The 25,816-nt window shown below is 42.0% G+C and overlaps 1 protein-coding gene across 1 annotated transcript; it reads right to left on the bottom strand.

The window, feature by feature from the left end:
• Positions 1–5,971: 5,971 nt before the first annotated feature.
• On the bottom strand, positions 5,972–24,343 carry LOC102375956 (probable global transcription activator SNF2L2). The gene is made up of 6 exons (XM_006025421.3): positions 24,298–24,343; positions 23,058–23,206; positions 20,339–20,440; positions 11,019–11,151; positions 7,773–7,915; positions 5,972–6,924 (listed from the first exon to the last, which is right to left on the bottom strand). Exons 1-6 carry the CDS (start codon positions 24,341–24,343, stop codon positions 6,889–6,891), a joined length of 609 nt encoding a protein of 202 aa, XP_006025483.1. The 3' UTR covers positions 5,972–6,888.
• Positions 24,344–25,816: the final 1,473 nt, after the last annotated feature.

A 25,816-nucleotide genomic window follows, 5' to 3' on the forward strand; every position in this document is an offset into this window, starting at 1 on the left:
CTCCAATGTGTTGTAATTACATTAATCAAGTCTGCTGGAGCATTGGAATTACCAGGCTCCAATTGATGCACATGAAGCTGGAGTCTATGTCCCCATACTGAAAAATGGCAGCAGGGGCACTTTAAAGCTCATTTAATGAGCTTTAATTAAAAGTGCCCCCACTGCCATTTTTCAGCGCAGGGATGCCAATACATGTGATACTTTGGGTGCTTTAATTAGAGTGGCTCTCAGGGTGTTTATACACATGCTTTGGGAAGTGAGAGGGATGATACTTTAATTAGAGCGGCTCCAAGAGCTGCTCTATTTAAAGCACCCAGAGCGTCAGGTGTATCATCTCTGCACTGAAAAATGGTGGCAGGGCAACTTTAACTACAGCTCATCGAATGAGCTGTAGTTAAAGCACCCCTGCCACCATTTTTCAGCGTAGGAACACTGATGCATGTAATACTGGTGTCTGCCAGAGCATGGTAATTACAGCATGTCAGTGAAGCCTTGATGCACTTGTATAAGTGCCCTTGAAGCTGCTCTAATTAAAGCACCCTCCCCTCCCAGAACACATGTATAAACGCCCACTGTTTCCCAGGTCCCTGGAGCCTGCAGTAGACAAGGAGGACAACGTCATGCTTTGGGTAACTCCTAGAGTGACAGAGGTGCATTTTCGTCCCTCCTTAAGATTCCCAAGCATTTTGCTTTCTTCCATACCTTTCTTGGTCAGGTTTCAGGGGAGTCTTTCTACACCATGCCTGGATGGTTCCAAGGCATGAGACAGTTGACATAGCAGATACTCATTTTCTTCTTTCCTGCTGCTTCTTCCAAAGAGACAGGATGGGGATACCATCTCAAACAACTGGTCCCTTGCATATTGCCTCTGCAAGTCCATGGTGCTTTGTGGTGAAAATAAAGAGGTGTCCCCTGGCTTTACCAACTTACAATAACTGATTTAATTCATGCCATGGCTGGTAACTGAGTGAAATAAAGTTTAAGAAGAGCAGCTGTTGGTCCTGTATAAAGATGACAGGAGTATGCTGTAGAGACCAACAACTATCTTCCCTATTGGAAGATGGTAGAGTGCACTGATATATAGGTGCCATATTGGATCGGCACTGATAAAAGGAAAATTAACATGATCGTCTGTTGGCTTTTTTTGGCTGGTGTACCAGAGAATGTAACAACAATTATAACATGCCTTCTGGCTGGGGTCCCCGGACGCTGCATGCATATGTGCAGCAGCAGCATGCACATGGCCAGGAGTGCAGCCAGGCAGTGTGGAGAGCAGCGCACTGTAGATAAGTCTATAGAGGGGAAGGGGCAAGTGGCAGATCAAGGCCCACACGGTGAGGGAGGGAGTGGGTCAGGGGAAGGGGCTGGGTGAGGGCACTGCCCAGTCAGGGCAGTAAATGGGAACTCTGGGGTTGGGGAGGGATGGAGCCATTGGGGGTTTGTCTACGGGGCACAGGGGGTGGGAAGGGGGGTGGCACTCTGCTGCTGTGCACACCCCTGAGGGGAGGCATGCCCCCCCCCCCAGATTTGTGTGTGGGGCAGAGATGGGCTGCCCATTGTGGGCTCGGGGCTCTCTGCAATGCTGCCTTTGTCCCAGGAGCTGCATGCTGGCTGTGTCCCCTGCCTGCCTGCCTGGTGGCAGTGAATTGTGCCTCCTGCTGCCAGATGGGCAGGGGACGACGCATGGCTTCCGGGGCAAAGGCAGCAGGGTGGAGAGCTCATAGCTCACCTCTGCCCTTGCCCCACTTGGCTCTGCTCCTCTTAAGTGTCCTTGCACTTAAAAATGGTGTTGGCGGCACTTGAACTAAAGCTCACTTGACGAGCTTTAGTTAGAGTGCCCCGCCACCATTTTAAAGCACCAGGACACTGATCCCTTGGTTGAGCCACCTGTGGCTTTGTCCTGCTCCCCGCCCCGGGATGCCATTCACCCCCACCCAGCCCCTGCCCCACTCCCTCTCTCACTGTGGGAGCTTTGATCTGTGTCCTCATGCTTCTTTCCTTCCCCCCGCCCCTTCCCCTCCACAGAAATACCTGCAGGGTGCTGCTCTCCATGCTGTGTGGCTGCCTTCCTGTAAGTCGGCTATTGGATTGGTATTTGCTGATATGCCTGGTGGATAACTGGCTATCAGTATTGGCCAAGAAAATCTTTACTGGAGCATCCCTAGAAAATGGGATCTCTGGAATTCAGGAGAGAGATGAGTAGCTGCAATCTATAGCATAATTAAGTTCTGTTTTACGGAATGTTTAAATCAAAACAATTGATAAACCTGAGAGGCTCTCCCTGCTTAACTGAGAGTGCCCTCAACATAGCAACATAGAGCAGAATCGTTGTGTGAATGATATAGTATCCATTATGCTGGTTCCTTGTTTGCTGAATTTTTTGTCCCATTTTAAAAATTTTGTTCTCAGTGATATTACACCAGCCATTAATATGATCCTGGACATTCAAAGCCTAGCAGAGTATGGCTGCAGATGTACATTATCCAAAGTCATATATCCACTTACCTGGCTCTGAGCTCATCACCATCAAGAGGAAGAAAAGGCTACTGGCCAAATATTAATTAATCTAAAATAATTTTCTTCTGATTAATCCTCCTCCTGTCTTACTTCCCTTCTATCTTTTAACTAATAAAACAGGTTCACAATTAAGAGACTTCTTCTACGCTGATGCAGAGTTATGACCAGCCCAAGCACACACCCCTTTCTGCTTGGCCTTGTCCTGAATTCATAAAAAACTGTCATGGGAAATTAAATCCAGTTCAAATTTGGTTGCTATCATACACAACTGAGAACTGAACTGGGAAGTGGCCAAAATTAAGAATTTCAGAAATTGGGTTTTTCAGTGATTTAAAGGAGAGAAAGGGAAAGGCAGATTTAAACCCTTTAATGTTTGCTGTTTTCCTACTATTCTGAATTATTTTTGCACTGTAGGAAGATTCATTATATACCCACCTCCCTGAAATGATTTTAAAGGGTTTTTTTTTTTTTTTTTAAATGAGCAAACCATACCATAATAGCGGTAAGTCACACCAGAGTGTGCATTATTAATAAAGCTATTAGTGCACTTCTCAAGAAGTTGACAGCATGAAGTATGCACCAATAGCCTACTAATTGCACACCATTTTGTGGCTTATTGCTACATTAGCTTTGCCTTGTGCCTTACAGAGCATGTGGCAGTATTCACTATGACACACGCTGTCTTGTCTCAATGCCTCAACAATGAATGTATTGCCAGCTTTATTCATGTGCAGAGACTTCTATAGCAAGAAGGGGGATCTCTGTGATCTAAAAACTGATGGAATGACAGAGAAAGCTGAACAGATAGGTATGAACATACACATTTGAAAGTGAAAAACATTCAAGGCACATTGCACTGGTGACTGGACACATTTAAAAAGGCATCTGTTTACATTCATTAGAGCAAATGGTCTTGTACATGCTTTGTTTCTTTAAGATGTGTAAGAAAGGAGGAGGAATTTTTATCTAGCCTCTGAAATACATGAAAGCCTTCAAATTGTTATTCATGTGACCCACTAACAACACTGTCTATCTCTCAGGAGAGGCATACGCAACAAGCACATGCCCTGATATTTCTTTCACTCTGCTTACCCACCACAGTATTCAAGCCATATTGTATCCAGTTTTATTTTAAAAAGTTTGTTTCATAAATCAGTCACAGTAATTCAGGTAGGAAATGGGTTAATCTTCCCTCCCACATGGGCTATACTTTTTCTCATTTAAATGACATTTGGAGGTGTTGAAGGTGCTTTACACATCTTTATTTCATAATAGAAAAGGAAGGTATTAGGAAGGGTTGACATTTATGCATTTAGCATGGATTTTTGTTTCCTATAAATCAGGGCTGCTGCATCTCTTTCAGAAAGAACTTGGAATGCTGTATATTATAATGGCTTCCATAGGAAAAACTGGGAAAACCTAGTATACTGCTGTGATTTGAAAATTAAAAGGGAAAAGGACAGGCACTTAGAAAAGATAATGGAGCTTCCACAGAAAAATGGAGAGGTAGGAGAAAAAAATATGGGTTGGAAAACCAAGATTCAAATCCCCAAAACAATTAACAGGATTGGCTGCAAGGAGGTATTCTGGTGGTTTAAAAATACCAAAAATAATTTGATTTTTTCCAACTCTCAGAGGGTGTAGGGATTTGTATAATATGATTTCAAACTGCTAATCAGATACAGAACTGCAAATTCAGAATTAAACTGTAGTCCTGTATGGAGAAAGATGGTTATAACAACTGCAAGGTTTATATTTAGTGAATAAAAGTTACTTTATTTTAAGAATATGTTATTATATAGTCTCTAGCTGAACATCCATTTGTACATAATGAATTTGCAAAAAATAAATTGAATTGGGTCACTACAAAGGCAGTAGGGACTTATGGGGGGGATAAGTAACATAATATTGTACTTTTCACATCAAAGTCCCCAGTTAAAATCCAGTCTAGGCAGGTAGTAACTGAACAATATTGCCAACTGTTTCTGGTCATGAGAAATCAGATGGTAGAATTAGTCCATTACATGTAAAAACATCTCCCGGAAACCGAATCACTGTTTGCAACGTAGAAGCCATACATGCAATGGACCATGCAGACAAAACTTTCCCCTTCTCTCGGCCAAAGGCAGCCCTTCCAGATCAGTGGTGATGCATGTTTGCAGGGGGCAGAGCTGGGGGGGAGATACACTATGTATATAACACAACTCGTTATAGCAGTGTATTTGTCAATGTCTTCAACTTCTGGGTACTCATCATTTGGGCTGTGTTATGTCAGCATATCTTTTTCCTTAAGTCCCTGTGGAATCAATGTTATAACCAACTAATGAGGTAAAGTTAGCTGGTGTTGGAACTATAATTCTGTAATTTAGGGAAGCCGGTTCTCTGGAGCTGGACAGCTGGATGGGCACATAAGGCAAGTTACTTCTCTCTGCCTTTCTTCATCTTTGATAGCAAATCCAGTGGCCAGATTCCCCTTGCCTCTATGTACATTCAGGACTGGTTCATCCGGAGCACAACAGTTGAAACTCCTGATGCATATTGCTAAAAGTCTGCAACAGGGATGAAGAGGTGGTGTCACACAGCTCCCTCTTATAAGACTTAGGGAACATGACCTGTACATAGTGAGTTCAGATAGTTGAGGTGAGGGGAAGCTGTCTCTTCAGTTGTTTTGTCAACGTGAAATTGATGTACCTCATTCAGCCACATTCAGCTATTTCAATCTGAAGGATTAACACGGTGTCATGGGTAGCAGACAAACAACAAATAATCTTTAAAATAAGATAGAAAAATGTCAAGAGAAGTTCAGTTGTTGGAAGGGCAGTAAAAGAGATGAGTGGGCACACTGAGAGACCAATGGTTCATGTAACTTTAGATATCTTCAACTTACAAATCAAGGTTCAGGCATAAAGCTTTTCACAGACAAAGGTCTCGTTCCTTGCTGTATTTTTCAGAACGTTAGCAGTTTGTTTATAAAAAGCAATGATGCTATTAGTTACAAATCTTTAACAGAACGACTGCAAAAATCTTTACATTATCTTATCCAAGTACAAGTTATCACTGTAAAGAAAGATCTGAAATCTCCAGGAGGTATACAGTGGGGGAAGGGTAGGGAAGAAGAGAAAAAATTAATAGCTAGATTGATTTCCTAGACAGCTAATTAGATTTGTGCACCTAGGCAGATACATTCTGTAATAGAAAAGAACAAGCACATTAATGTTATTGTTTAATCACTTGAGTTCTGGTTAGAGTTGTGAGTTGCACTAATATTTTATGTTATTTTAATAGATAGCTCTTGTCCCATATATCTCTATAAGGATATTCCGCCTTAATTCAATTCTCTTTTGGTTATGTGTTTAGATCAAACCACTTTAGGATCTATATTCAAGACCACTCACACAGCCATAATAAAGTCTTTTTTTATTCTCTTGAAACTCATAACACAAGACAGTATTAATTGAGCTAAATTATTTCTTTATTAGGAAAGCACCAACACCACATTCTTCAAAATTACTGGAATTTTATTTGCCTCAGGCTTATGACTTGCAACCAAAGACATTGTGCAAAGAAAGCAAAGATTAAGTACACTTTAGGGAAAAGGTGATAATCCACATTGGTAACATAGAAGATCAGTCTGATGAAAGAAGCCATCCATTACACTATATAGATTGCAATATTCAATAGCATTTTTCAACCCAACTTTTTTAAATCAAGAGGAAAAAAATTAAGCAAAGTTTACAGTAGACATAAATTTGATACAATTTGAAAAGCATTTTTTTTCTGAAGATCATCAAGCATAAAGTGGAAAAATGCGTATGGGACAGGGTGGGGTGGAGGCTAACTACTGTACATTTATAAGCTATTAAACAAATTGCATATATGTACCACAGTGTAAAAAACAATACAGAACAAATAAAAACTTTGAAAATTGCCTGATGAAAAATAAAATAACCAGCGGCTTTTAATGGCTTCTCCTGGTTATCAATGCTACAAAAGACATTTTTTGTCTTTCTGATGCCATTCAAAAACATCTCATCAAACGATAAAACCAGGCACAATCAACCCATTAACCAAGCTAAACCCAACCCATAGAAATATACTATCAACCCACATTTTTCCATCAAAAGCTTTTTTTTTTCTTTTTTTTTAAATCTTTGAGGCCCATTTGGTCACAATATGTTACAAATTTTTCTTTTTTCCTTTTTTACACCATGATATCATATGTTTGTCTGGCACTATCCTAAAGCTAGTTTATAGAGGATGAGAATACAGAAACAACCCAATGTCTATCAACAAAATGAATTTACTGGGTGTAAAATGAGAGAAGGAAGGGGGGAAGGGGTTCAGTTCTGCCAAGAAAATAAACCCTATGGATCACTCATCATCACTTCCACTTGCTTCCGACTGGTCCTAGAGGTAAGAGACACAAAAAAAGGTCAGCTATTCTTTGCCAGCTATTCTTTGAATTTTTGTTTAAAAAGTTAAATTGAGAAATCAAAGTTGCTTTAGGAAAAGTACTACACTATTTATACTTCTGCTTCATGACATTTTATGCTTATTATTGTGAGCCTCTTTAGAGAAAGAAGAGAAAAGCACAGTGGCGGGAAACACTATTCTCTACCTGCCCAAATATTTTGTTAAAAATGATGGAAAAATTGCCTTAGTCTTTTTTCACACATAAAATATTGACAGTACATTCAGACTACTTAATATCTGGGATGGGATGAAACAGGATGGGAGGGTGTGAAGATGAAAGTGGGCAAATCTCATATCTCATTGTTGAATATTAAAAGGCCAAAGGAAAACATGAACACTGGGGGGAAAAAAAGCCCAACGCTGCCTGTGACAGGCATTTTCATTCCTCTAGTATTAACGGCTATGTCCAAAGCTTGATTAAAGGAAAGTTTGGAATGGGAAAAGCCTTTTAAAAAACGTATTCCTGACTTGTATCTATTAGAGTCAATCCAGGAACCCCACTTCTTTGCAAGATTCACAACAAAGTTCTTCCTTCTATTTGGGGATTTGTATAACAGTAAGTTATTTTTATATATATATTTTAAGTCTTTTTAGACTTTTGCCAGATCCTTCTTAAAAACAAAGTTTGATGCATTAAACCCCTCCTCAAGAAGATCAACATAGTTTTTAAGTTTTGCTTTGTGTCTCCATGCAGAAAGAAGTGAAAGTTGTGATTATGAGTAGAATGGGGAAGAGAAGAAATAGCTGCAACCATTTCCACTGCTTCAGTGAGTAAAACTTACATTTTCATCTTGATCCTCATCACTGTCATCATCACTCACGACAGGCTTTGCTTTTACCCGACTTTGCCGCTTCTTGCCTTTCCCTTTGTCTCGGATTTTTTCATCCTTCTTATTCAGCTTGATTTTGACTTTCACAGATTTTGCTGCAAAAAGGTGCAAAAGTTGAGATGCAATTACCAGCTGTGATTATTTGATTATTTTCTTCTATCCCTTTCTCAACTGGGGTGGAGGGAGAGATGGAGGAGGAGAAATTGGTTGTCAGCCACCATATCTCAACTTCTTAACACAGTCTCTGTATTCAGGCACAATCTCCTTTTGTAACAATCTGAAAAGATCCCCCCTCTCCTTCTTATGGTGATTTTGGAACAATTACATGGAGATACTTGCTTCTACTCATATTATCCAAGACAGTTTAATAAAAATTACTGATTGAGCTATCAAGAAAATCTTTGAGTTGATTAGCTTAATCCTTGCTGTGCAAATTAGAATGAGTGGTTGCCTGCGGGCAGTATTTGGTGCTTGGATTTCACTCTGAGAACCTGTATACAACAGAATGCATCATAAAAACACTTTTTCTATGGTCTGTGGATAGAAAAGGTCTATCTTTAGTAGCAACCGGCAACAAAAAGGTTGTAAATTATATAAACAACACGAAGCTTAACACCAAACTTCAGGGATTTGGGTTTCTCAGTAGAGCAGGGGTCAACAACGAGTTTCTGGATCTGCCCCATGCTGTTGTGCCTTTGGTGGCATTCATGGGTGGGGGGCTCTCCCTGTGCCACACTGCAGTCAGCCATCTGGGCCTCCACTGGAGGGGGAGCTCTGTCCCTGCCTTGCCAAATCAGGCAGCACCAGTTCCTGTGGATAGGAAAAGTGGTGGGAGAAGCCATGTCCTAGTGCCTGCCTACCTCCAAACAAAGCTGGGTCATTCTGCACCCCCTGCAGCAAAAAGTTGCAGAACAGCACTAGAGTCTGATTCCAAAATATAGTTTCCAAAGTAACACCTGAAGTTGTATGGCATCTTATATCTTGGGAAAAAACAGTCTGCTTCTCATACCTGGAGAGTGGCTTAGGGCAAGATACTTTGGGTAGTGTATGCCAGTCATGCTCTCTGACTGAGAGCTTACACTCTGTCCTTGGCAGACATAGGATACTACTGGGCAGAAGTGTTCAGGTTTCAAAAAGGAGGACTGTGGACAGAGGAAAAGAATACTTTCTTTTCTGTAATATCATGCCCTGAAGTCTGCAGGACTTCAGGCCTGGTTTAATGGTGATCGTGTGCAACTGCTGGGGAGTTTATGTTGGAAGAAGTCTCTAGAGGGCCTGGGAAATTGGGATACAGTACCTAGAGAAGGATTGCAAGGGTAACGTTGGCTTTATTTCTGGACATCAGAGGATAGTAGTAGCTGAACATTATGGCTGGTTCTGTGGGGAGGCAGGGATCTGGCAGTTTAAAATTAAAACTGTAAGACATTTTCTACCAGTGCCAATAATTAAGCACCAGGAGAATCATCCCAAGGAGGTGGAGTATCTCTTCTTTAAAGACATACTCTAGCTCAACTAAGTCACTAAGTCAAATTCACCTGGAATACTGTATCCAGTTTTGGTTTCCACACTTCAAAATGCATGTGGAAAATGTAGAAAGAATCCAGTTCAGAACAACAAAAAAGATTAGGGGCCTGAGAGACAAGGCTTATAAGGAAAGGCTGAAAAAATTAGAGTTGTTTAGTTTGAAGATGAGAAGACTGAGGGGGGAAATAGTCTTCAGTTACCCAAAGGGCTATTACAGACTACCTAGAAAAATTTGAGGAATCTCTGGCTGCCTATATATATGCTCGTTCATGTTCTAATTAATTGAGTTTGCTCTGTGTTCTAATTAGGATGCTCCAGCATCGCCTCACTATTAGGTGTATGAAGTCCCCACACCTTTTGAAATGGCTCTGGGGGCACTTTATTTAAACCACATTGAATGAGGTGTCCCACGACCATTTCTAAATGCTCAGGGACTTACTACGTGGGATGGTGAGGCATTTTAATTAGAGCGACTTTCCAGGAACTGCTTTAATTAAAATGCCCCCCTGGCACGTGTATAGGCAGCCTCCATCTTCGGAAGTTTTCAAGAGCAGGTTAGATAGACACTTGGCTGTTAGGGATAATCCTGCCTTGAGCAGAGGGCTGGACTAGATAACCATGTGACCTATAATCCTAAACAATACAGGGTTTGATGCCTGATCCACTGACTGGTTCCAAAATGATACCTTTTATTAGACCAACTCGAAAATGGCAAGAAAATTGTCCTTTTCTGCAAGCTTGCGGGATCAAAGTCCCTTCGTCAGGCTCTGGGAAAAGTGTAGATGGTACAAGATGGTAAAAAGTCCCTATAGGTAAGAAATAAACTTCATTTTTGCACAGAGGGAGCTGAAGATGGAAGTCTGTCCCTCTGCATCCATGAGAGTGTCTTTGTGAGCTGTGTTGAGTAGCTCTTTGATGTGTTCAGGTAGAATTCCTTCCTTGCAGAAAAGGACAATTTTCTTTCCATTTTCCAGTTGGTCTAATAAAAGGTATAATTTTGGAACCAAGAGTTCTAGTTTTTTGTACGTCTTTTTGTCTCAGACCAACACGGCTACCAAGTACATCCCTGATTCACTGATTGACATTTTCTGTTACACAAGTGATCATGTTGGATAATCATGACCCTTTCTTTCTTTATCATTTACATTTCTTTCTTTATCATCTTCTGTAAAAGAACTGGTTACTGTTAAAATTGAATGGTAAAGTGAGCAGAGTAGTTACTGGAGGATAAGTCTTGTCACTTGGAAGTCATCTGAAGATACTTCCTTTGAAAGATTCAATTCTGTTCTGGGTCTTCCAAAAGAAGGTCTGGCAAATCACAACACCAGGAGCTTATGTTTACAATCAGTAAGGAAAAGAGGAGTGCCAAAGAAATATGATAAGGTGGCTAGTTGGAGACAAGCAAGTTCACTGCATCAGCAATTTCCATTAAGGTAGATACCAAAAAAGGAAACGTTATGGGTTCAGGTTTGGAAATACTTGAAGTCTTTGGCACAGTTCAAGGAGACACAGCCAGAACAGAGCAGCTAAGAGTAAGTCAGGACTCAGACCACAAATATAGCAAATTTGATAACAAACTGCTTCTATTAAATCATCAGAAGACCGGAATGGAAATACTAAGTGGACAAACTGATTATCCAAGGAAACCTACTTGCCTCTTACGTTCTGACTTACATTCTGACTCTGATTCATCCTCATCCTCATCTTCTTCATCATCATTGCTTTCATCTTCACTCTCATCCTCTTTGGCAATCTTCTGTCGTGCACTCTTGAACACAGATTGGAGAACAATGGAATCCTCATAGATCTGGATCATGAAAGCAAATCTATGTCAGAACTGCTAATCAAGCTCCATCAAAAATTCACAGCATGGAACACTATTTTCTATGGAGCCCCACAGAGTATATGGCCTTTTTTCATTACAAGTAACAACCCTTGCTGCATGAATTTTACAAGAAATGCCAACATTATTTTTTCATGCTCTAAATGAAGAAACCTACTGACAATGTGCCACAAGTGTAACTCTTATTATGTTATTACTTTTAAAAATGAAATAACAGGGAAAAATCCCTCCTAGAATGCAATGGTTTTTCTTAATATATAATTTTCATTACCAACGTAATTGTAGTATATTTCCATTAGATCATAACTATCTTGGGAAAGCATTCAGAATGAGTCTTCAATAGCAAGTTCCCTAATTAAAATCTGGATTATAGTCTCACAATATATTTAATAGTGACAAATGTACTACTCCAGTGCTAATTATCTTTAATTGTTAAGAAGTCCAAGCTGGCTAATAAAAAAATATCTATGCCAAGCAGCTTACTCCTTCGTAGTAGATATAAAAAGAATAAAAAAAAGTCCATGCTCATTCATAAAAGCTTTCCCTATTAACATTTCTCAGACTGCTAAGTATCTTTTGCTGAAGAGCATCTATGAAAGAAAGGATTGCGTCTTGCAAGTAATATAATATTTTTAGATTACAGCAACAGAAATATCAATATAAAAGACTTGCAGAAGAATTGAAAATTTACCATGGTCTTCACAAATCAGCTTGTGTACACTGCTCTACAGAACTTGAAAGTGATGTTCTAGACAAGTTTTTTTTTGTTTTTTTTTTTAAACAGACACTTGAATTCTTCAGTTTGCTCAAAGGCACTACAGACGCACAAATAAATTAATTTTTGTTAACTTTAGTTAGAATTAACACAAGATTATATAGTTGAAGAAATGTATTATGGAAAATACTATTAATGAATCTGAGAGCCGTGGCCCTCAAGAGGGAGAGAGAGCACATGCGCATAGAACTTTTACTGTTCACGAATGGCATCATAATACAAAGGATCACCAAAGCTACTTGAATGTTTAATGGATTCTGATGTTACCCGGTGGGAACAACAGAATCTATTACACACACGAAAAAGAGAAAATTTGCTTTGTTTAGAAAAACACCTACTCCCTTTAAGCAAAATTCTGAATCCACAGAACTCAATAGAAAAAACTTCTAGGAAGAGTTCCTAGATCATGGGATGGCAACCTACAGCCTGTGGGACCTAATCTGACTTTCTGGGCCTTCAGATCTAGAGTGTAGTGTTGTGTCTTTGGCAGCATTCAGCCCCATTTCCATGAGCTGTGCTGCAGTCAGACACCTGAGGCTGTAGTGGAGAGGGAGCTCTGCCTGTGTTGTGCCGCAGGTGGGCAGCACAGGATCCAGTAGATGATGCCTTTTGCCATGCTGCACTACAAGCAGGAAGAAGTGGGGGCAGTGGCTGGGTTCTAATGCCCACACTCCTCCAAACTGAGCTGGATCATTCCAGCCCTCCTGATGAAAAACATCGCCAATGCCTATTCTAGATAAGGGCAGATGACATCTAGTCTGACGTCCTGTATAACACAACCACAGTCCTTCCCTGAATTAATTACTGTTTGGACTCATGCATCTTTCTTGTAGAAAAAAGTCCAATTTTATTTTAAAGATTTCTAGTGAGGGAAAATCCATGGCAAGTTTTGGTAAGTTGTTCAAATGGTTAATTGCCCTTGGTGTTGAAAACTACTTCTAGCTTCAATTTATGGTCACTAGATCTGGTTGGACCTTGTCTGCTAGACAGAAGATGCCCTTTTCTATGCTATAAGGATAGCATTGCACCTTTTGGCTACAGCATCACAAAATCTTCTATTTAACTGATTATTCATCATGATCCCCCAAGTTCTTTACAGAGTAACTTCTCCCAAGCACTAAATCTTTCAATTTTTGTAGGCATGGCCCACAATCACTGTTTCTAGCTATGTGACTTAAAATGCTTGCTTGTGTACACCTCATTTACCTAGTGATCCAGGATGCTTTGTAACAGTGGACCTATATATTTCATTATTTACCACTCGCCCAGAGCTTTGTGTGACCTGAAACTTTGTCTTTCTTTTGTGTTTTCTTCCAGGTTACAGACAAAATTTGAAAGAATGTTTGGTCAAGAACAGGTCCCTAGGTGATCCCACTGGAAACATAACTGCTCAATGATCATTCTCAGTTTACAAGTATATCTGAAGACTTATGTCTTTGCCAATTTTAAAGTATTTAATTTGTATTGCTCTAGTTTCATAATTGCAATGTTGCATGGTTCCAAGTCAAATACCTTACAGAATTCACTCACATCAAAACCATTACATTACCAAGTACTAATCTCAAAGAAAGTTAAAACTGTTTTGACAAGTTTTAGCTTTCATAAACCCACACTGATTGACATCAATTTTATTATCCTCTTTCAATTCTTAACTAAAACAATCCTTTGTCAGCTATTTCTTTATTTTGCTTAGGACTGCTGTCTGAATGACAGGCCTATAATTACACAGGTGGTCCTCTTTACTTCTTTAAAATATTGACACAACATTAGCCCCTCTGGAACTTTTCAGCATGCCAAGATTTTATCGAGGATCAAATTAGTGTTTCAGACAGTTCCTTGGCCAGCTTCTAAATTTCTCGGGTGCAAGTTACTGCATCTTCTGATTTAAAACATCAAAACTAATTTTATTAAAGTTTACTGCTATTAAAAATCATCTTTAGTTATTGGAGGAATGGGAAACATCTTATTCAGATAGGGCATTAATACATCAACTTTTTCCCCCCAAATGTAAAACAGAAAAAAAATGATTGAATACTTTTGGATTTTCTACATTATTACTGACAATTCTACTGTCTTCACCCTAGTAGGAATAGTTTAGAAGCCCTTTTAGTCTTACTGTCTTTCACTCTATTAGCCATTTATTTCTGCATCTTTTTTCTTCCCTTATCAATTTTTTACTATTACTATCTTCAGATTTAAAATTTTGCTAACAAAGAGAAAACAAAAAAGACAAGTTGATATCTATATGTATAAATATCATAGACATCAAAGTGAAGTAGGATTCAAAGGGAGCTCCAGATGTCATCTAGTCTATCCCCCTGCCTGAGGCAGGATCATCCCTATTGAATTCATCCTATACATAATCTGAAGTCTTCATAAGACTACCACCACCCCTGACACAACACAAGACATAAAATCCTAACTTGCCACAGGTAAAGCATGGAAACCATAGCAGCCAACATCCTTCTTCTTTAAAAGGTTGTTAATATACGTTCGAGATATTCCAGGTAGAGGGCCACGGCCCCCCTACAGAGGAAGGCAACCCCCCACAGTCTATACCAATCTGACCATGGGGTAAAATTCCTTTCTGACCACAAATATGGCAACTGGTCTGGCCTTGATTGGAGGGGCAAGACTCCCTAGCCAGGAACCTCCTGTTGTGCTGCCAGAAGGAGTACAGGCACACCCCAGTCAAAATACCCAGTCCCTCTGAGGGAGGCTTAAAAACACCCAGACACATGTAGCAAAAAGGGGGTGGGGCCAACCAGCAAAGCTCAGAAGCATGGGGAATACCCAGTAGAAGACGGGTATATAGCATTCTTGACCAGTGCCTGTCCAGTCTTTTCTTGAATGACTCCCGTGATGGAGAATCCAGAACTTCCCTAGGCAGTCTATTCCATTGCCTCGCTATTCTAACAATGAAGAAGTGTTTTCTGATAGCCAACCTAAGCCTTCTTTGTTCCAACTTTAAGCCATTGGTTCACATCCTGGTTTCTGGAGCAAGACAGAAAAGGTATTTTCCATCTTCTTTATTGCAGCCCTTCAAATCTTTGAAGACTGTTATCATGTCCCTTCTGTTCCACAACCAAAACATGCTTAGCTTCTTCAGCATCTCCATGTATGACTTGATTTCCAAGCCCTTTATCACCCTTGTTGCCCCACCTCTGGACTCTAACTTCTCCACATCTTTTTAAAAATGTAGAACCTAGAACTGCACAAAATACTCTAGATGAGGCCTAGCCAGTGCTGAGTACAGAAGCACTATCACCTCCTGCATCTTGCACCTAATGTTTGTATTGATACATCCAAAAAAACTGCATTTGCCTTTCATGTCACTGCATCAAATTGATCTTGAGTCTGTGATCTACTAAGACTCCTAGATCCTTCTCCATAGCGCTGCCATCCAAACAGGTATCATCCATTTTACATGTTGAACAGCACCAGGCCCAGGACATACCCCTGTGGGACTCCACTTGAAACCTCCTACCATTCTGACATGGATCCACTAATAACTACCCTTTTCTTGTGGCTACTGAGGCAGTTGCCTATCCTTCTTATAGTACTTTGTCCAGTCCATGTTTTTTCAATGTGTTTATGAGAAGGTCATGTAGGACTTGTGAAAAGCCTTGCTAAAATCCAGATATTTTATATCTACAGCATTCCCTTCATCTACCCAAGCAATTATTTTGTCAAAGAAGGAGATCATGTTTATTTGACATAAATCCATGCTGGCTGCTTCTGATCAGTCTTTTCTCCTCCAGATGTTTGAAAATGGCCTTCCTTAGACTATGCTCCAATAGCTTCCTGGATATTGAGGTGAGGCTAACTGGTCTGTGGTTCTCCGGGTCCTCCTTTTTGCCTTTTTTTGAAGAGGGGCACTTTCCAGTCCTCTGGTATCTGGATGCTTCCAATGACTTTATGAAGACCATTGCCAAGGGCTCCAAAATCAGCATACTTATAGAACCTCTTCTTGTTGTCCTTAACCTCTTTCACCAGATGCAGCTTATTCTTTATCTTTGCCTTCATGATATTGTCCCTGCAATTTCTTGCTATTTCCTGGTATGCTTCCTTAGTGACCTATCCATTCTTCCACTGCCTGTATGCTTTCCTTTTGCATTTGAGGCATCCTAGAACAGGGGTAGGCAATTGTTTCATCTGGAAAGCCACTTAACTCATTTTGGTGAGCTGTCAAGGGTCACACACAACATTTTTCAGAAGATATCATTTTAACAAATTATAGTTAAAAATAAATCATATACTAAAAATCAAATATCTACTATAACATATTTTAATTTTATTTAAAAACAATGTTTGTCCTGATTTGTTTTTTGAGTAGTGTACAGAGGTAATTGTAGTAATTGTATAATAGCTCAAAATAAAGTCTTAGTCCTATATATTGCGTGTGAGGGGATGCATGTGGGACGTGTGTGGGAGGGGTGGCAGGGTGTGGAGGGGGGCTATGGGGAGTATGTGTGGGGGGCTGCCTACACATGAGGTGCCAGGAACTGGTGAAGGACACGGGAAGGAAAGGAGCGGGGGTAGAGGTTACATGCAGCGATGGTCACTTGGGTAGTGCAGTGCAGGTGCAGTCTGTGCCTCCCCCATCTGGCTCATGGCTGCCCCCACAGTGCTCTGCATGGGGCTGAGCCTCACCCACTCCCATCTGGGGCAGCCTGCACTGCACTCCTGTCCATGCCAGCCAGATGGTCCCAGCTCCAGCCAATGTGCACAGCTTCCTGGCAGGGCTGCTCCACGTGAGGCTGCAGCTGCCTGGGTACTGCTCAGCTCCCCTCACACACCTACAGTGGCTCCTCCTCCTCCTGCCCCTGCTGCACTGTTCCAGGCAAAGGGAAAGCTGCAGCCAGGCAGCTCCTGCCCCAGTGCACAGGGCTCCAGCTCCAGGCTGTTTTACACCCACTCGGCTGTCCACAGGTGGCTGCTTATCATGCCAGGTGAGCAGAGCGGGTGGAAGGCAGCTGGGAGCTGGAGCCCTGAGCACGTAGTCGATCCCACTGACTGGGATGGGGGGTGGGGAGGCGGGTGTTCCCTACAGCTGATTGTGAGACAGCCAATCACTGGCCACTTCTGGGAGCGAAACAGCGCTCCACTTCCCAGCTGGCACTTGCAGGGAGGACACCGACACTCCTGACTGCCCCCTCTGCCCATCACCTAAGCGGTGAGCGTGGCCGGTCGGGGGTGCACAGGCGCTCTCAGGGGGTGCACGTGCACACCCTAAGTGTCACCACTGAGGCAAGCAGTACCCAGAGAGCTGAAGCCACACTGGGAGCTGCCCCACTGGGAAGCTGTGCACATTGGCCAGGACCAGGACCATCCAGCAGGCATGGACAGGAGTAGGCAGGTCTTGGTCTCATGCAGAGCACCTGAGGGACTGCTGCAGGCCACATTCAATCAGTTGGCAGGCTGGATCTGTCTGCCTGCAGGCTGCATTTTGCCCACCACCATGCTAGAAGCTCCTTGTGCAGCCACACTGGTCTCTTGCTATTTTTCTTGTGCTTTCATCATGTCGGGAGAGTTTCTTGTTGGGCTTCCAATACTGTTCCCTTAAGAAGCTCCCAGATTTTCTGGGCACCTTTATCCCTCAGTCTATCTTACCATGGCACTACGCCTATTAACTCCTTGAATCAGATGAATTCCACCTCCACTTCCTGATTTGGTGGCATATAATAAATCCCTACCATTACACTGGTTCTGCATCTTTCACCTTTCATCTTCACCCAAATGCATTCTGCCTTACTATCTTCTTCCTCCTGAACCAGGGAACAAATGGATGGATCCCATCTCTTGATAGCAGCCCTCCTCCCAGGAACTTCCACCCATTGTCAAAGAATCCAAAGTCTTCATCTTGACACCACCATCTCAGTCATGCATTCAGTTCTAGGATATGATGGTTCCTTGCCTTCCATGGGAAAAAAAAAAATCGGTGAGAACACTGCTTGTGCTCAAAGCTCCTTAAATCCTACTCCAAGCACCTCATAGTCACCTCTGATCTGCCCAGTATCATTCCTGGCAGTATCTCTGGTGCCTACATGGACAAGCAGGAAGGGTCCGAAAGATGGATCAACTTTGGCAGTCTCTCTGTGATGTCCTGAATTCAAGTTCCAGACAAGTAGCATACCTACTGGGCCCCCAAACCTGGACAACTAATTGGTGCCTCTGTCCTCCCCAGAAGGGAATCACTAACCACCACCACTCCTTCTTGGTGCAGTGGTCCTAGAGCCACTGTCCCTAGGGCCTTACATGTCTTGCTTTCTAGATTTCTGTTCTATGCATCATGCCTGCAGATGTCCTCTCCTCTGCCTTTTCGTCAGCAGTTCCACCACAGAGTGCTTGAAACTGGCTAGCTCCTTTCACTTCCCCTGTAAGCAAGGTTGATTTTTAACCAGAACAGCATTTTTCTCTTCGTTGTGAATTGTGGCTTTTTCGAGCATTTGTTAAAGTATTTTATAAATATTCACCAATTATCATTCACACTTCTTCTTTAAATTATTTTTGCAAACTGATCTGGCTTATAAATATTTTCGTCTTTATGAGATTAAAACCTTTGAAGCACAAGGTTCATGCATGTGGACCCAGGGCTCCCTCATGCACGATGGGGATGGGACCCTGTGCCAATAAAATGGCAAACCAGCCACAAAAATATTCCACATTTTATGTTACTGGTTTGCCATTTTATTGAACCATACATTGGCTGAACATGTGGCATGTTACAATATATAGCACAATTACCACATTAAGTGTCAAAAGTGTAATGTCTACCAGGGCCCAGCTTGAAGTCTCTCATTTTTTCCTTATGAATTAAGGAGTGGGTCATCTTGTTCTCTTGTGTGATTTGATAGACTTTAGCGGTCACCAACTACCACCCCATATTGTGCCTTCTCTGTTAGGACACGAAGACTACCTTACTCTGCTTAGGACACAGACCCATAATCATTCAAGATCATTTGCTTTCATACTGTCAATGACTCTAAAGCAGGCAATACCATTTTCAACATAGGGTGCCACTCTCCACCATTCCCTTGCCTTTTTCCTATTCAGACCTTCCCCAAATCACTGACTATAACCTATTTAACACTCCAGCCATGCAAAGTTTTTCACCAGGCTTCAGTAATAGCAACTACGTTGAATTTACTCTCACAATACCAATCCTTTGTCTTTATTATGCAGGTTCATAGCATTGGTGTATAGGGAACTAGCGAATTTCTTCACATCATATTCTTTGGTGCTTTAATTAATTTTGTTCACAGCATTTTGATTTTGTTCTAAATGAACGCTCATTTGGTTCCCCTTCTCACATCTTTTAATGTTAATGTGCTCTTGACTAGGATAGGCAGCCTGTTCACTAGAAGATTTGCCCCTTACTCCTTTGTAACTAAATCTTACACAGAATCCACAACAGATATTTCAGTCTTATCTGTCCTCCAGTCTATCTGTATTGTCACCACTCATATCTGCATTTAGTTCTTCATCCTCAATTCATTTGACTGAACACAGATTTATGCATAAGCCAAGCCCTATATCAAGCACCTGCCTAAAATGATAGAATTATATTCTACATAGTTGATTTTTTTTTACAGTCCACATGGTTGAAACTCAGTGGAGATTCAGCATCATAGTCTTTAAAAATAGACTTCCATATTCCAGCAAGAAGGTAAAGGAATAGCTACACAATACAATATCCATTGCAATATCCAGAGAACACACAACCTGTACCTAGCTTCAATGGCAGAGAGGGGTCAGGCAGGCAAGGTTCTTTGAGTAGATGCAAGTAGATGTGATTTGTCCTTAGACCAACATGGCTACAACCAAAAACCCAGAGAGGGGTCATAAATTGTAAAAACTTCTTCACGTGAAGATTCTTCCATTGAGCACTCCTTCTTCCACTGGCAACAACCTATGATAGCTATCTGCTGTATCATTACTTTGCATCTTCAGCTGCACTTTTCTGATTCCAAACTGATCCCAAACTCCTCACAATGACAGCCATTTAGCATAATTAGTCCCGTGGCTGCTCTGAGCTATTCCAGAGCCAGAACAGAACCTGGTCCCAAGATCCAGGGAACCCCAATTGGATCCATTACCTATTTTCATGCTAGCCCAGATACTGGGAATACTGGAAAAAGCCAAGAAAATGGGACTTTGTGTTACTATAACCCAGAAGAATAACCTGTTTCAACAAAAATTTTAAGCATAGTTTCTATCATTGACAACACCAAGAAGTTAACTGGCAAAGCATTGAAGACTCAAATAAATAAATAAATAATGATTATTGTGAATAGAAACTTGGATAGAAACTTATAATGACAGAAAACTTGACAGAAACGTATAAAATATACAGAAATGTGGTTTCAATCAGACCTGTGATCCTTCCAAATTGAATGTCTGAGCATTGTGACACAGCAACATGACATCCTTCTCCAAGTCGCCAAGGCTCCGGTATTTATGGTTACGGATTCTCTCCTATTGTGTTATTTATGAAAGTGGGGAGAGGAGGAAAGGGGAGGTGGACAGAGGAGAGACGAAAGAGAGAAACAAAAGATAGAGTCAGTTATCACTGTGCTGTAACACAGTAATATTCAAAACCTCTATTAAGAATGTCATCAACTTAATAGGAAGACAAAGACATCTGTCTTTGTTTTATAGATAAACCCATTACAAGGCACAGTTCTAAGGTACCTGACAGAAACACATAATGGCCAAATGCAGAGTAAAAGTTATACAATTGCTGCCTGAAGTGGAAAGGACAAAGGTAAAAGCAACTGCATTTCTGTGTATAAAAGAGTTCAACTCAAGATATCTGCAGCTCAGATGCAGAATGGGAATGAGGTGGGAACTTGTGGGAGTGTCGCAGGGCACTAAGGTACCTGCTCCTTTAAGAGTAGAAACTGCCTAGGGAGAGGGCCCTAAGAGCCAGACAGAAACCTCACAGGTGCAGGTTGTTATGGCAACAGGCTAACAAGGGAATTAGCCTGCACCCGCATCCGGTCAGCTGACCAGAAGAAGGCAGGGCCCTGGGTACGTATAAACCCCAGAGCTGAGACCAGCAGAGGTTAGTTCTCTGACAGCAGCCAGGGGAAGGAGCTTCCAGGGAAGAATTACCCAGAGATGCTGTGGCTGCCTGATAGGGCTAATGGGGCTCCAGGAGCTCACCAGGTACCCTGGCCTACAAGGCACTTAGTGCTGGGGGAGAAGTTTGACTCTTAAAGGGACAGAGCACACCCTGAACTGCTTGTGTTATGTTATAGCCCAGGGACTCATGTTTTGGTTGCTGTTTATAAACTGGTGGATCGGGCTGAGACTACTGGGGAAGGAGGAGGTCTCATTGGAGGGGACCGCTACAGTGTGGGGACCCCAGCACCAGGGGGTGCGGTGACAAAGGGGGTAAGCAGACCCCAGTGCCAGGGGACACTGTGACAAGGGCTGCGAAGAGCCCAGTGCCAGTGTGGGCACAGAGACAGGGCTGCAGAGAGCCTGGTGATGACAGGAGGCCGGGCTATAGCAAGGCCCCAGAGAGGCAATGTTTAATTACCACACCCCAAGCCTCACAGATGGTAAAGGGGTGGTTTTGGAGCCATGCATGTAGCCCATAAGGCTGAGGGTGTCCCATGAGGCAACCATTTTAAGCAGGACCTGAAAGGGGTCCAAGAACCCACAGGGTTCAGTAGGGCCCATCAGGACTGTGCCCAAACACAAACTCGAGGGCAGCCTCCCTATTTATTGTAATTACTAACAAGATGTGGCAGGTGAGGAAAAGGGTGCCTGTTGGGCAAGACTGGCACGGTCACGGAGCCCTACGGGTGTCACGGTCATCCCTGGGGACCCCATCCTGTGACAGAGTGCTAGAGGAATGATTAGTAGCTGGAGTCAGCATGGTTCCTTGTGGCTACCAAGGTTCAATGGCTTGTAGACACCACTTCCTAGTATCCAGTAGTAGCTGGATGACATCTGGCTGTTCTAAAACTTGATTCTGTTTTAGGAGGATGATTCTATTATGAGTTGTCCACATTTCTGCAAGCATAATTTCTGAATGAGAGGCTTGTTCACAGGTTTGAGACTTGGGCCTTTATGTACAAGACAACATATGATCTTTGGAAGAATGCTCTATGTCTGTCCTGTGAGTTGGCTTTCAGTAAGTTATTAACAGTGAAATAGTACATTACATATTAAATAAAATCCATGTAAGTACTATTTCTAAGCAACCTAACATCCACAAATCTGTAACATCCAAATAATGGATATATTTTTCTATTAGTTACAAAGATGACAGATAAAATGCCCATTCCAAATTAATATGCTGATAGCTAGAAAATGGTATATAGAGGTTTGCGTCTGGGAACTGGCTTGTAGGTACAGTAGATATTGCATTAGAACAATAGTCCAGGGGAATGGCAGGGGTTGAATGGTTTCTAAAAAGCCGGTTTGTGACAGTTTTCTTCAGAGTCCACTATGTCTGAAGCCAGCAGACACACAGGCTGTGAAATTGAAGACATGTAGCACACTGTTCCATAACATGAGATAAGGTGGCATTAGGTCACAGTGCCAAACTGCAGAGCCCTTGGGATTTTCAGCTTTGGTGAACAGACCAAATTAGCATGACTGGTAAACAACCAAGTTAAGGTGTGTGCATGTGATGGGTTTGTTGGAACAAAGAAATATGCTGACAGGACAGAACTTGGCCAGTATTATGACCACAGGGAAACCAATCAACGATGCCCAGAGATGAAGAGTCATCAGAGGGAGAAAAACTACAAAAGGAGGTATTTCAGAGTAGGAAAGGGTCCCTGAGAGGGGAACCTGAGGTCACCATGGGCAGAAAGCACACCACCAGCCTGTCTCACCCCCCCAACTCCCCTCCGGGGGAAAGTGGGCCTTGGCCTTTGACCTCCAGGCTGCTGACAACTGACATTCAAGAAAGAACCTCAGGGTGAAGCTTGCATACTGGACAGACATACTTTCCTTCCGTGACAAAATCAAAAATTGCCTATCATTGAGTAGAGAAGTCATGGTCAGTCTGAGGGTTTGGGTCTGCCCAGAACAAGGTATCTGGGTCATAAATCCAGTGTCAAAAGATGCCTACCTTTATTTTTTTGAAGTCCACTGGCTTCCTAATTAATTCATAATACTCTGGCAATTCTTTCCTAGATGGAAGCTGAATGAAGACTTCACTTAGCTGCCGTCCTGAACTGTTGAGGAAAAACAAAGACATAATACAAAGAATTACTATACCTTTGTCAAGAAACAGAATATATACAATCAGATCGTAAATCATAAAAAAAATCTTACTTTCAAGGGATTAAGAGGTGCATTCTTTGCTTTGAATTTATTTCACTTGATATAAACAATTAGCTTAAAATTTACTGACGACTCTTCGTGCGTTTGTCCTGTTACATCATTATCAGACATCAAGATCTAAAGATCTAGGACCAGGATTATTTCCCACCTATATTTTCTAATACTTTGTCCAATGTGCTGTTTTACCCTTTTCTTCATTTGATTATTCTTAACTCAGTTGTCTTGCACAGCCTTAAATTTCTCTCCCACCTAGTACTGTCTATAGTCCCTCTTCTTAGCTATTCATACAAAGCCCCACTGTGCCAAGTGCTAATCTAGATCACATTCACTGAATGTTACAGAAAATATCAATATTAACTTTCATTAATAAATGAGAAGAAAAGTTAGATTTCTGGGAAGGTAATTGCTAGAATTGCTCTCCTTTTCTGTTCTGAAAAAAATCAGTACTTCAATTTGAGTTTGTTCAGTCATCTGCAAATAATTGTTAGGCATTCAGTAATGTGTCATCTAATTCCCTTAATATTCTAAAATGCACGTTGCCTCAACTTGTTGATTTATAGGCGTCCAATTTTCCCTGTTTTCCTGATTTTTCTCTGATGTGATCTGATCAGTAACTATTTTAGCACCATTATTACTGCCGTTTTGCATAGTTATCTTGTCCTCCTCTTTATGGCTTCCCACTCAGTGGTTGAATTCAAGCGGTTAGGGGTGGAAGCATCTATTGATGACTATGTGGGCCAGGTCTCACACACTCATGGAAACAGAGAAGGCAATCTTCATTCTAAGCCTCTATTCCTGTAATATGTTAGTAGCTCCTGTGGCCAGCTCTATTAGTGACAGGTATATGAGTAATAAGAGAGGCCATCAAGGAGCTAACTAATACTTTATGTACAAAGGGCAACAGGCAAAGAAAAGAGCAAGGCAAAACCTTTCTCTATCTTTAGTGTGCTGGGCCCATGTTATCCTGGACTATAATGAGCTCACATTCACTGTGGCTTTAACTTTCTTGGTCAGCATTAACTCACTTGTGGGCGGTTTTTGTTCCAAGTTTCCATAAAATTTAACTGACATTGCAGCTCTAAGACTATAATTGTACCACTCCTTTTTAGGACTCACTGCTGCTGCTGGAAGTCTCCCAACCACCAGCAGACCCCTGCACTTAGACCTCTCCCTGATTCGGGACCCACCACTGCCACCATCTCTGGACTGCTTGCCACATCCGGACTATCCCAGACCCATCACAACCACCAGACTTTTCATCATTGCCGACCTGCTGCTACTGACACAGAAATCACAGTGTTTGTCTCCATGCCCTGGGCTGGATTAGCTCTTGAGGAGCCCCACAGTCCATATCTGGCCATGTTAGAATACTGGCAAAAAACATCCATTTTTCCAGTACTTAGAAACAAGGGCTTGACATTTTACACAGGTGTGGCCCTTGTGTCAGAGATGTGCCTTTTGTCACCCTTGTGAAAACCCATCCAATTTAGCTGAATTCTAAGCATCTGAAAAATCACAGTTCACAACTGTTCAGTAAACCTCAATCAAGGAACCAAAGTCTCTGAAGATAAAGCTCTCACTGATCATGCTCATGCTCATCACAGCTCTTAATGTTGACCATACTACAAATCTCCACAGAGCAACTAAGTGTGCTCAAGCCAAGGACCATTGCGGTTTAGAAGAACATTTTCTATGTTGATAGCTTCAGGCTGGATGCAAGATTAAGAGCAGAGAGCCTGTTTTGTATGTGTTCTCGATGGCCATCCTGCATGTAGGCAGCATGGAGAAGGAAGCTGTCTTATTCAAATACAGAGAATATAAAAGCTGGACTGGGGGAGAGGGAAAGGTGTAGGCTGAGAAAAGGAGTCTGGGGACAGGATGAAAAAATTTTTGATTAGGATTCTGAGAGGAAAGTTAGCATAAAGATAATAAGATCCAGGGGATTAGGCAAGTTGAGACTGGTTGGAACTGGGAGACACCTGGCTCTGGGAAACACTGAAATTGGAAAAGGAGCTGATGGAAGAGGACAGACAAAGACTTCTGGCAAGAAGACTGGGACAAGGCACTAGTGGGAGAAATGATATGGGGACAAGAGATAGGTATGACAAGGAAGACTGGGACAGAGCCAGAGAGGGAGATACTGAAACTGGAGTACTGAAATGGGAGTGACATAAAGGTTTCAACACTACTGATAACCAGGGACCTGGGTTTTCCATTTCCCATGGAAAAACAGAGAAAGCCATGTATTTCCCATTTTTATCAGAGAAAACGCGGATTTTCCCTTTTAGAAGAGAAACCCATGGATTTCCCCCTTTTGCAAAGAGCTCTGTAGGCTGGCAGAGTTTCAGCTTACAAGAGCTGTCTGCAAAAGGGGCAGGAAAACCCTCAACCCTGCCGGGAGGGGAAGGAAAAGGGGGAAGGGTGCGGCCCGAACTGGCACTTACTGGAGGCTGCTTCAGGCTCACTCTTCTTGCTGTGCTGGAGGTAAGTGGGGCTTGAGGGTTGCAGGGCAGGGTGGGGAAGCTGGCTAGGGGCTGAGGGAGC

This window comes from Alligator sinensis, unplaced genomic scaffold (genome assembly GCF_000455745.1).
Source record: "Alligator sinensis unplaced genomic scaffold, ASM45574v1 scaffold392_2, whole genome shotgun sequence".
NCBI lineage: Eukaryota > Metazoa > Chordata > Crocodylia > Alligatoridae > Alligator > Alligator sinensis.